Genomic DNA, 12,873 nt, shown 5'->3' on the forward strand with positions numbered 1-12,873 from the left:
GATTTGATAGCTGCTTTCAACTACCTGAAAGGGGGTTCCAAAGAGGATGGATCTAGACTGTTCTTAGTGGTACCTGATGACAGAACAAGAAGTAATGGTCTCAAGTTGCAGTAGGGGAGGTTTAGGTTGGATATTAGGAAAAACGTTTTCACTAGGAGGTGAAGCACTGGAATGGGTTATCTAGGGAGATGGTGTAATCTCCTTCCTTAGAGATTTTTAAGGTCAGGCTTGACAAAGCCCTGGCTGGGATGATTTAGTTGGGAATTGGTCCTGCTTTGAGCAGGAGGTTGGACCAGGTGACTTCCTGAGGTCCCTTCTAAACCAGATATTCTATGATTGTATGATCCTATGACTCACCACAGGATTACCCTTATGTTCCCTTTCCTCCGATCCTAGAGAATAAGATTGGAGGAACATCATTTTTATCTCAGAAGAAGAACCATGAAATCTATTATCTCTATATAAATCCAACTCCTTTTTCACATATACTGTCAACCTGTGCACCATTCTGTGACTGGGCAACAACTTGCATCAGATCATCTGTAAAACTCCCTGCCTGACTGTTCTTGCCAGATTTTTTGCCTCTCTGACCCTGCAAAAAACCAAACATTTCTCTGTGGTGACATCATACTGTGTGTCCATGTTAGGATGATACCCTTGCATTTATATGGTGCCTAAATCATGGGTTATGGGATTTTTCCCCTTCACTGTTTGTGTAACTATTTGACGTATTTACTGCGAATGCTGATGACCAGAAAAAGGAAGTTAGTTATTGGATGCTGTTGCAACATTAACACACCTAAAGGACCAAGCTGTCATTCCCAACACCACCGTCCTGAACCCTGGCAGAGTGGCTATTACAGGAATCTCAAAATGCCCATCATGAGACACATACATGTAAAAACTTCTGTTTGCTAGACAGAAGATTACAGACATCAGTAAATGCAGTTCAGTTATTTTATCCAGGATAAGAGGACAGTGTCTGCACAACTACAGAGTGATAAATTTGTTTCCAGAGCAGAGGCAGAAGGAGCTATTACAGGAATCTGACTGCAGCCTCTCAAAATAGGAATTTCTTTTTATGAATGTGATAAGAGAAAATTAAATTAAAATTTGTCTATCTTTAGCCAATAAATGTTAGATTTATTCCCCTAGGAACAATGCCTAGAACAAAGCCTGTGTGCCCCCAAAATGAAAAGTTTTAAATACATAACATTTCCCAGGCCAGCTTATTTTCTGCTTTTTCTTTGTAAGCTGTTCCAGTCCTCTCCCTGAGAAATTCAAAGCCACAGTGGTCTGTGAAATCCTTTCTGATGTTTGTAACAGTCAGAAAATGGAAACAGAAACATTACCATGTCAGTTAGCTGTATGACTGATTAGCTCAGATGTTGACCAGAACTCAGTCCATCTATGGACTTTTGAAGAGTTTGCATAATAATTCAAATAATTAACACATCCAGGAAAATCAGAATTTGTTCAGGGGTATTCTGTGGTCAAAAAAAAGGCAGCTGAATTAATTTGTGAATTATATACTCATCTCTTTCCAAGATACTAACTTTAAAGTAGAACCGTGCAAGTAAGTGATTCATTGGTTCACTGGCAAGTCTGAATTTCTTTTTCAAAAAGTAAAGTGGGGTCAAATCAAATTTTGTATTATTATTATTTTTGGAGAATGAAAAATTTTGAAGAAAAAATCACTTGTGTTGAACAAAACATTTCATTTTGATTTTGAGATTTTAAAAACATTTTTGTGTGAAATAAAATTAAAGGAGATTTAAAAATGAAAAGTTGTTTCAGATGAAATAATTGAAACATTTCATTTAGAAAATGTCAAAATGTAACATTTTGATTTTTTAAAATTTTTTTCTTTAACTGAAATAATTTGTCAAAACTGACATGAATTTGTGAAATGTTTCAGTGTTGCCATAGCTGCATTTTTTTAAATTTTTTTTTGCTCAAATTTGTAGTAAAAAAAATTCTCACTGTTATACTTTAAGTACTTTTATTCTATGAATATGCAAATACATGGTGTGGGAAATGGGGGCCTTTCTTTCGTACGAATATAATTATAAAATGTTTCACATTTTCTTTGACCTGAAGCCTGACACAGAATTTTAACACATTGCCTTTTCATAGGCTACATTTAAAGGATGGATGGTTATCATGTATGCAGCTGTTGATTCCACAGATGTAAGTACAGTACATATTCTAAGTTTATTTGTTTAGAGTGGGTAGACTCTAAGGTATACAGAACGCTTCTTTAATATGTAACTTGAATGGCAGTGAAAAGGAAAGTTTAAAACATGACGAATGTTGTATACAAATTAAATTTATAAAGTAATTAAGTGCACATTTCAGATGGAGCCACTTGCTTTCTTACAGTAGTTATTTACAATAAATATTGCTAACTAAATAAAAAAAGATTAACAAAGGCTCACAAAGAAATGCTTAAATACTGCTCCAGAATGGCCAAATTTCCTGGCTTTCTTTCTTTTTTGTTAATGTAGCTTGACACTCTGCATCCAGTTTTCAAAGATGACTTTGCAAGTGTGCACAGGCAACCTACATTTTAATGTACCAACTGTCACGTATGCATTTTCCTGCTTTGTGTACCTGGTGTCCACTGAAACACACAAATAATTGCAGAAATTTAGGAGGCATTAGAAACATCCTCTTCAGACAATTGGTCTCTTATTATTTAGTGCTGACGTTTTGCTATTTCTCCTTATTTTGTAGGTAGGCCAGCAGCCCAACTATGAAGAAAGCCTGTATATGTATTTTTACTTTGTCATCTTTATCATCTTTGGGGCATTCTTCACTTTGAACCTTTTCATTGGTGTCATCATAGACAACTTCAACCAACAAAAAAAGAAGATAAGTATTCTAGATTTTCATCACTATATCAGAAAGAGCTGAATGTAAAAGAAATGATTTAAACATCAAGTGATTAACTTTTATAAGGGATGAAAATAATTATCTGACTCTCTCATAATAGGTGTAGGGAACATGGGCCATATTTGAATCGGGGCCTGGATAACTTTATTTAATCAATTATTAAATAAAGTTTAATATTGATAAGAAATGTTAAAGCAGCTTTTGACTTTAGGTGAAAGGGCACTAGAGCAGACCATGTACTTGCCCTGGTCACCCCACCCCCACCCAAAGTTGTTCTGACTAATTGTCATAAGGAGTGAGTGAAAATGTATGAAAGAGTAATTGCTGATGAACAGTTAATCGTATTTAGCAAAGTTAGAATGGGCCTTATATCATTAGACTGACATCTGGTACCAGCTCCTTCTCACATGGGTCTCTTAGGGTATGTCTACACTGCAATTAGAAACCCACGGTTAGTCCATTTCAGCTAACTTGGGCTCAGGAGCTTGGGCTGTGGGGCTGTTTAATTGTATTGTAGACTTCCGGGCTCAGGTTGTAGCCCAAACTCTGGGACCCTCCCACCTTATAGGGCCCTAGAGCATGTGGGCCAGCCCAAGCAAGTTTTTAATTGCCGTGTAGACATACCCTCAGTGTCCCTCAAATAAAGGAACATCTGCTTGTTGTCACTAATGGATTTTGCAAGAAAACATTCTCTTCAGACTGGAATCTTCTGTTGCAACCTCAGATTGAGAAACCAAATGATTGGTCCATGTTGAACGCTGGTCAACATGTTGGATCCCCTGATTAGCCATTGAAGAGTTCCCCAAGGATTGGTCTTGGGACCAATTTATTCAATATTTTTATTCCTGATCTTAGCACTAAAAGCAGGAGTGCACTAATGAAATTTGCTGTTGATACAAAGCTGAATATTTTCTCTCTCAGATGCTTAGTTGGCTGTTTCTTGCTCACATGCTCAGGATCACTATATGTCAGGTCAGGAAGGAATTTTCCCCAGGTCAGATTGGCAGTGATGCTGGGAGATTTTCTGCCTTCCTCTGTAGCATGTGGGTGCAGGTCATTTGCCAGGATTATCTGGGCATATCTTATTTAATCATTTCTCTACCACTGTGAGGGCCTCAGGCATTGGTGCATGTCAGTCCCTTCTAGTATCTGTGCTGTAGTCTTCTTTGGGTTGTAATATTTTGGTCTCATTTCAGTTGTTGGGTTAGTGTGCAGGTGCTGGAGGCATTGTCGGTCTGTGCCAAAGTGGCAAGCTGCAAAGAAATCATTCTAAGAGTTGTACTTTTTTAAAGCAAAGGCAAGAATTAGCTTCTGCTTTTGCAGATTCTTGGCCCAACCAATTATATTAAAGGAACAGTTTTCCTTCTTAACGTACCTTTGAAGTATTAAAGTAATTCTTCCTACTGTTAACCTTACAAGCTGATTTAATTACTGAGGGCATGTCTATATAGAAAATCTATATTGGCACCAGCTGCAGCACTGTACTGTATACACTACAGCAGGGGTCAGCAACCTTGCAGAAGTGATGTGCCAAGTCTTTATTTATTCACTCTAATTTAAGGTTTCGCATGCAGGTAATACATTTTAACGTTTTTAGAAGGTCTCTCTCTATAAGTCTATAAACTATTGTTGTATGTAAAATAAACAAGTTTTTTAAAATGTTTAAGAAGTTTCATTTAAAATTAAATTAAAATGCAGATCTTATCAGTTTAGTGCAGTGGTTCTTAACCTGGGGTGCACGCACGCCCGAGGCAGGGCTGGTGCAAGGATATTTTGCTCCCTAGGTGAAACTTCCACCTTGCGCTCCACTGCCCCTTGCACATCGGTTCATTGAGGGGCAAATCCCAACGAGCCTTTATAGACCCCAGGGGCCAGCCGAGTCCAGGGGCTGCTCTCCAGACCAGGTTCCCCCCTCCCCACCCCCTGAACTTCCCTCGATGGTGCACAGCCCCCCCACGAGCCCTTCCCATCACATCCAGGTGGCCCCCACCCTGAGTCCACTCACTGGCTTTGCAGGGCTTGGGCCGCTGCAGCAGCTCAGCAGGAAGTAACTGCCTACTGGAGGCACCAGAGAGCCAGAGCATCCCATTTGTGGCAACAGCGAGCCCCAGCCATGGAGGAGCCAGCATGGTGCAGGGGTGCAGCTGCCCTGCAAAGGCAGCAGTGCCACTAGTGGGGAGCAGCTGCGCCCCCCTTCCTGCCCAGGCTGGGGCCCGCCCCCACCCCCAGGGTCTCCTGCAGGCTAGAGTGGATGTATGTGGGCGCCAGCCCCCATGTGCCCCCCGGCTTCCCCTTCGCCTAGGGTTACCATACTTCAACAATCAAAAAGGAGGCAAGAGCCCTTCCCTAGCCCTGCCCCCATCCACTCCCTCCCACTTCCCACTCCGATTGCCCCAGTCAGATCCCCCAATCCTCCCACCCTGCTCCTTGTCCCCTGACTGCCACCTCCTGAGACCCCCCACCCTAACTGCCCCCCTAGGATCCTACCCCCTACCTGTCTCCTGACTGCCCCAACCCTTATCCACACCCCTGTCCCAGACAGACCCCTGGGGACTCCCACGCCCCATCCAACCACTCCCCATCCCCTGACAGGACCCCCAGAACTCCCAACCCATCCAGCCCTCCCCCTCCTCGTGACTGCCCCCCAGACTCCCCTTACTAGGCCCATCCCAGTCAGACACTGGCTCCATGTGGAGGCAAAACTCCACATGGAGTGCTGAGGCAGCGGGAGAGGGGAGCTGCAAGAGGGGCAATGGTGGCGGTGGCTCACACTTCCGGGAGCTGCAGAACCCAAACACGGTGAGGAGGGAGCTGGGGGGACACACTTGCCTAGTGCCTCAACCCCCAGGGGGGCTCCTGCAGTGGATGCATGTGGGTGGCAGTCCCCATGTGCCCCCCTGGCTCACCCCTCACTGTGCTTGGGCTCTGCGGTTCGTGGGAATGTGAGCCACAGCCCCTCCCACAGCAGGCTCAGAGCCCCATGACCAGCGGCTCACACTCCCGGGAGCCGCAGAACCTGAGCGCAGTGAGGGTGGAGCCGGGGGATGCGCCTGCCACTGGTCTGGGGTCCCGGCCGCCAGCCCCGCTCAGCCTCTGCTGCTCTGGGATTCTATTAACTCAGCCGGCCGCGTGCTGAGCGGGGCTAGCGGCCGGGACCCTGCCTGGCAGCCGCATGCCAGGCAATGAGCTCGTGTGCCAAAGGTGGCACGCATGCTGTAGGTTGCCGACTCCTGCACTACAGCAACAGAAATGGTTTCTTCCATCATAGTAGTAAATCCAGCTCTCTGAAAGGTGGTAGCTAGGTGAACAGAAGAATTCTTCCATCAGCCTAGAACTGTCTACATTGAGAGTTAAGTCAGCTTAGTTACATTGCACACTGCATGAAATTTTTCACAGCCCTAAGCAATGTTGTTTTATCTCCCTAACTGTGTCATGTAGACCCACTCTTTTTGTTGTAATTGGCAAGCCAGATAAAGAATCCATTTATCCTTAGGTTAAAATTCAGTTATAACCTTTATTTTTTTTTATTGTGTTGTGTTATTGTTAATTAGTTTAGATAAACTAGAAGTGAATCAGTGACTTACATTTAGCTTCACATTTGTTTGCTTATTCTTTTAATAAAATCTATAAAAGTATATTAGACTAGTTTGTCTTTCAAAACTTTAGTGTGGAAAAACAACCATACCAGAGGTAAAGGCAAATCCAGTGAATAGTCCTGAACCCACATATCAATCATTTGATTAAAATCCAATTACTATTACACAATAAAGAGGTAAAAAAGAGCAGAGAAAGAAACAACTAAAGCACTTCCCTTAGATTTTGTTTCAAATAAAGAGATAATAGTTTTTTATTTTTGAAGTTTTTAAAGAATTTCAGTCTACAGTGGTATCTGAATATTATCAGTAGCACTTTTTCCAACTACAAACTGTAGCTTAAAAAGTTGCACATGGTTTCCTTTTTTGTTTTAGTATGGGGTTGCCATACCACAGCTTCATTTTTATTGATGCCAAATATCTCTAAATAGTCTGCTCTTTTAATGAGTGCTGCTAGCTAAAAGCTCAGTTTTTCACCCCTTCTCCCCAACATTAAACAGCCTCATTTTTCTAGCAAGACTTCATCTGCTCTTAAAGAATTCAGTTCTATGTAATCTATTTTGATCCCTGAATTTTGTCTTTTGAAAGAATGAATACCTGTATAGTAAATTCTATGTTCATAAATAGAAATAATATCTCTAATGGCATGGTTGTAACCAGTTATTTCATTTCTTTACCTTGGAGGTCAAGACATCTTCATGACAGAAGAGCAGAAGAAATATTACAATGCAATGAAAAAGCTGGGATCCAAGAAACCACAAAAACCTATACCTAGGCCAGCGGTAAGAATGCACGTTAATTTACATTAATCTGAATTTGGGAGCAAATCACAACTGCAAGCTAAGTGTCAAACATTTCTGGATGTTATAGTTGGAAATGGAAATGTATGCATATTTCTGTTGCAGAATGGTAGTTGTGTTAGTCTGTATCAGTAAAAACAACGAGGAGTCCTTGTAGCACCTTAGGGACTTACAAATTTCTTTGGGCATAAGCTTTTGTGGCTAAAACCCACTTCATCAGATGCATGGAGTGGAAAATACAGAGGCAGGTATAAATACACAGCACTTGAAAAGATGGGAGTTGCCTTACCAAGTGGGGGATTTAATAAAATTCGACTTACTCTTTCACTTTTTTTCAGAACAAATTCCAAGGTTTGATGTTTGATATTGTAACAAAACAAGCATTTGATATCAGCATCATGATTCTTATCTGCCTCAACATGGTCACAATGATGGTAGAAACTGATGACCAGAATGATGAGACGAAACATATTTTATACTGGATTAACGTGGTCTTTATTGTCCTTTTCACTGGAGAATGTGTTCTCAAATTAATTTCACTCCGTTATTACTACTTCACCATAGGCTGGAACATTTTTGATTTTGTGGTTGTCATTCTCTCCATAGTAGGTAAGAAACAATTACATTTAAAGGGAATCTAATGAATGGAAGGGCAAACATTTGTTATAAAAATTTGTTTTAACAATGGAAGATTTATAAGATCAGATAGACCATTACTTAGCTTTCACTTCCCCTGATTCTACAGTAAACAGGAAAAATGCATTAGAGCATTTATAGTAATCTGTACATTACCATTCTCAACCTCAGAAACAGCAAATGGGCTTTCTTAGTACTTTAGTATTAATTTTAATATCCATTTTTTCATAACCCATCATAAACAATGGCAAAACAAATATGGTACCTGTGCAATGCCTTTTAATAGATGCTATTATGCAAAACGTAAGAATACACATTTGACTCTCTCCCTGTTCAGAATCTCTGCTAAGGCTAGATATGGCCTGTCTTCATTTATGCTCTGTGATATGGAAAATTTAAATTGTTATAAAATGGACTATTGTTTTGTTTTGTTTACAGGTGTGTTTTTAGACAAGGTGATTGAAGAATATTTTGTGTCCCCTACCTTGTTCAGAGTTGTCCGACTCGCCAGAATAGGTCGGATTCTGCGTCTCATTAAGGGTGCTAAAGGGATCCGCACTCTGCTTTTTGCTTTGATGATGTCTCTTCCCGCTTTGTTTAACATTGGTCTCCTGCTTTTCCTGGTCATGTTTATCTATGCTATATTTGGAATGTCCAATTTTGCTTATGTTAGAAGGAAGATGGGATTGATGACATGTTCAACTTTGAAACTTTTGGCAACAGCATGATCTGCCTATTTCAGATTACCACATCTGCTGGTTTGGGATGGCTTGTTTAGCACCAATTCTTAACAGCGGAGAACCGGACTGTGATCCTAATAAACCTCACCCAGGAAGCTCTGTTAAAGGAGACTGTGGTAACCCTTCAGTTGGGATTTTCTTTTTTGTCAGTTATATTATCATCTCATTTCTAGTTGTAGTAAACATGTATATTGCTGTTATTTTGGAGAACTTCAGTGTTGCTACAGAAGAAAGTGCCGAGCCCTTGAGTGAGGATGACTTTGAGATGTTCTATGAAGTTTGGGAAAAGTATGATCCAGATGCAACCCAGTTTATAGAATACAGTAAACTATCTGATTTTGCAGCCTCTTTGGATCCTCCTCTTCTTATAGCAAAACCAAACACTCTTCAGCTTATTGCAATGGATCTGCCCGTGGTAAGTGGTGACAGAATTCACTGCCTTGACATCTTGTTTGCTTTTACAAAGCGTGTTTTGGGGGAAAGTGATGAGATGGATGCACTTCGAATACAAATGGAAGATCGTTTTATGACGGCTAATCCTTCTAAAGTCTCCTATGAACCAATTACCACCACATTAAAACGAAAACAAGAGGAAGTATCCGCTACTGTTATTCAGCGAGCTTACAGACATTACCTTTTAAAACAAATGGTGAGAAAAGTTTCATTGATGTATCACAAAGGAAAGCATAGTCTGCCTATCAAAGAAGATATGACTCTGGATAAGCTAAGTGAAAACTCAGCTGCAGAAAAAACAGATAAGACCCCCTCCACAACTTCTCCACCTTCCTACGAAAGTGTAACAAAGCCAGACAAAGACAAATATGAAAAAGACAATTCAGAAAAAGAAGACAAAAGTAAGGACACCAGGGAAAGTAAAAAGTAAAAGGAAACAAAGAATTCCATTCATCACCAATCGTTTACAGCTTGAGAAAGTGACATTTATGTCAACAGGGTTCCTGTAGGAGGTCTACACCAGTGACAACTTTTACACATACATGCACACACACACCCTTTAATGTCAGTGCCTATATCAAGACAGTGACCTCTTGTCATCAAACTATGACTCTGTAGGGTAACAGCCTTGCCAAGAGATTATTATTACCAGCTGGTACTGATGAAGAGGAGACACAGTATTGCTACTCAGACCGTTAGGAACATTAAAGGATGCAAATCTATAATTCTTAAAATGCGTGTGTGTTAACAACAAATACTTCAGCGGCGTAATTATATCCATTCTCTGCATTTCAACGGCCATGTTTGTCCTACTTTTAAAATGTCTGTTGGTGCAGTCATTTGTCTTAATTCACAGATTTTTATATGTGGTTCTTTTATGTTAGGAAAAGGAGATACGTGCTCTTTCACAGGTATTCAAGTGTCAGATACTATTTATGTGGCATGGTTCTTAACAAGCTAATTAAAAAGCGAGGTCCCTGCCCCTGTGACCTTAAACCTAAATCCGATCAGTGCCATCACAAAAAGATGACAAGACCATGGGGAATATAAACAAGACATCAATAAATACCAGTAGAGGAGTCTGTCCTTGGAAGAGGGCAGTTATTCTCACAGAGAGCTGATTCGTTTATTAGTTCCACTTTTTTCTTTTTGGTTACTTAGTTTTTGGTTTTCTTAAAAAAACATTTTTTACCTATTATTTTAAAGTCTATATTTGGTGCGTTGTTATACTCTGATTCTCACTCCTGTTCGGATTGAAGTGATTGCGGGAAGGCATGGTGTACTTACTGCTCATGCATGGGAACTATGAGCTCATAAAGAGCAGCAGAGTTCTAACTACTTCCAGATTTCAGGCAGGCTCTTAATTTTGAAGTATTTTAATTATCATGAAATAAAACATCCAGAAAAATAATAAATATAAAGTAAAGAAGAATACCCAAAAATGGAACAGTCATTTTTTTGGTTTGGTTGGGTTTTTTTGTGTTTGTTCATTTGTTTTTTGCCTTTTAATATAGACTATTACATTTCAACAGTGCAGTCCATATTTTACTCTAAGGTCTGGAGCTACATTCTGTCTCTACTTCTCTTATTCGCATGAGTAAAACCCATTTAAGATAAAGGGAGTAACGTGCAGATCAGTGGGAATGTTAAGCACCCTTGGGACAAATACTGCCTTGCTTTATACCTTATGCCAACAACGCAATCCTGTTAGAATCATAGAATATCAGGGTTGGAAGGGACCTTAGGACGTCATCTAGTCCAACCCCTTGCTCAAAGCAGGGCCAATCCTCAGACAGATTTTTGCCCCAGATCCCTAAATGGCCCCCTCAAGGATTGAACTCACAACCCTAGGTTTAGCAGGCCAGTGTTAGAGTTGCAAAGGGGAGACATGGTAGAGGAAGGTGTAAATCAGGGAAGAATTTGGTCCCCATTTGTTTTTGTTAAGTGTCCTGCAATATGAAATGAATCTTCCTTAAACACTGAAATGTTCAAATAGGTGTAGTTATTCTGCTTTATGCTGCAGTATTTTTTAAATGTCATCTGTTCTCAGCAAGGCTGACACTGTAATTGTCAGTGAAATGGCTTTTGATATTTAAATCGTTTGACACAGTGGTACATGTTTGAGCAAGCAAATAATGACCTGACCGCAGTATTTATTACATTATGTACCTTAATGAGTCGAGTTTGCAAACTTTCAACAGGTAATATGATATATTCTGTACTATTATAAATAATTTGAAGGTTGTCACTGATGCATGTTTATCTGTATCTTATGCCTTGTTCCTGTATCTTACACCTTCCAAAGTTCAGAAGTCTAATATGGGAAGCCATGTGTCAGTGGAAAAGTGAAACAAATTGTTCACCAGACATCATTCTTCATGTCAGTAAGCAATAGTTTGCTGTTATTTAAGAGCTTATTTTTATTTAATTTTAAAAAATATATATCATGCAGTGTACAATTGGACTATACAGAATATGTAAACTGTTTAACTTGTTGAAAATGTGTGGTTCGAAAACACTTTTATAAAAAAACCTACATTATTTTTAAAAATCACTTTATTTTTCAGCATTTTGTACCTATAAGCAGCTACAGTTATCCTCAAGTTGTTGTCAGTCATTTTTTTGGTCATATCTACTCCTACTTCTTTTTCATTAAGCAATTTAAGATATGAAGAAATGAATAGGTAGTTGTACACTTCTGCTTATTATTATACTTGACCATATTTTAATATGAAATAATTTTAAATAAAATAGGGACCAGAGTTCACTTGCTTCTGAGTAGGTTGTTCCTTGTATGTGGAAAAAGAATGGAGAAATTGGTTGAAATTTCTAGCGCTGCCTGCATCTGAAGTTTTGAGGTAGTCTTATTCATGGAATCCTTGATCTTTCACAGTGTCTGTTTATATAGACTGTTATTCTTGTTGATTCATGATGCACTAGAACTGTTTAAAGTATAATATGGGATCCACAATCTTTTTTTCACAAGAACCAAGTAGTGAACTTGTATAATACATCACATCAGGATGTTTTTGTTTCTTACACAAGGTGGAGTTAAACATAGAGTCCTTCTTTTACTAAAACTATCGACGTGTACTGTATTGATGAACTGCATGCCAGAAAATGTTTTCCCATAAATACATTACTAACTCGACAAAAGAATAAAGATTACATTTTTATCATATGTACTTGTTCAGTCTGTGTTTTATTATGTAAAATTAATACACAATAATAAATGGGTTGCTATTAAAATTAAAGGGGAATGGCTTTAGTGATGGGGCAAAGGGGTCTTTGACCCTTAGACCACAAGTTACAATATGGCTTAAATCAGTATTTATAGAAACTTGTTACCATCTGATTATTTTTTAAATTTATGGGAAAGAATTAGTGGTCTCAATTCAATTTTTAGTAAACAGCATCACAACACAATAATAAGAGGCACTTGTTCAGGGTGTTGTAGCAGGTGGTCCAAGAATTAAATGGTCATGGTAACTTTAATTACCATTTTATCCTCACAGGTCCCTCTAGATTAAGCCTGAGGTAGTGGTGCAATGTGGGGACTTTTGTACTGCTGATGCCCATGCTTGACACATTCTGTGAACTTAAAGAGGATTCCAGCCTCCAACACTATCTGTATATAAATGATCAGTTTTCAAAATGGAGAGTGGTAAATAGTGGTGTCCCCCAGGGGTCTGTACTGGGACCAGTCCTATTCAACATATTCATAAATGAGCTGGAAAAAGGGATAAACAGTGAGGT

General features: G+C 39.5%; 1 protein-coding gene across 1 annotated transcript in view; it reads left to right on the forward strand.

Annotated features, from left to right (window-relative positions):
* Window positions 1–10,334, forward strand: part of LOC116819305 (sodium channel protein type 2 subunit alpha-like) — a 151,691-nt gene extending 141,357 nt beyond the window's left edge. Inside the window, 7 exon segments of the mRNA XM_032770944.2 lie at window positions 2,137–2,190; window positions 2,737–2,874; window positions 7,166–7,270; window positions 7,627–7,897; window positions 8,363–8,602; window positions 8,605–8,696; window positions 8,699–10,334. Coding sequence (XP_032626835.2) covers window positions 2,137–2,190; window positions 2,737–2,874; window positions 7,166–7,270; window positions 7,627–7,897; window positions 8,363–8,602; window positions 8,605–8,696; window positions 8,699–9,547 — 1,749 coding nt within the window. The 3' untranslated portion in view covers window positions 9,548–10,334.
* Window positions 10,335–12,873: the final 2,539 nt, after the last annotated feature.

This window comes from Chelonoidis abingdonii, chromosome 10, assembly GCF_003597395.2.
Source record: "Chelonoidis abingdonii isolate Lonesome George chromosome 10, CheloAbing_2.0, whole genome shotgun sequence".
Lineage (NCBI taxonomy): Eukaryota > Metazoa > Chordata > Testudines > Testudinidae > Chelonoidis > Chelonoidis abingdonii.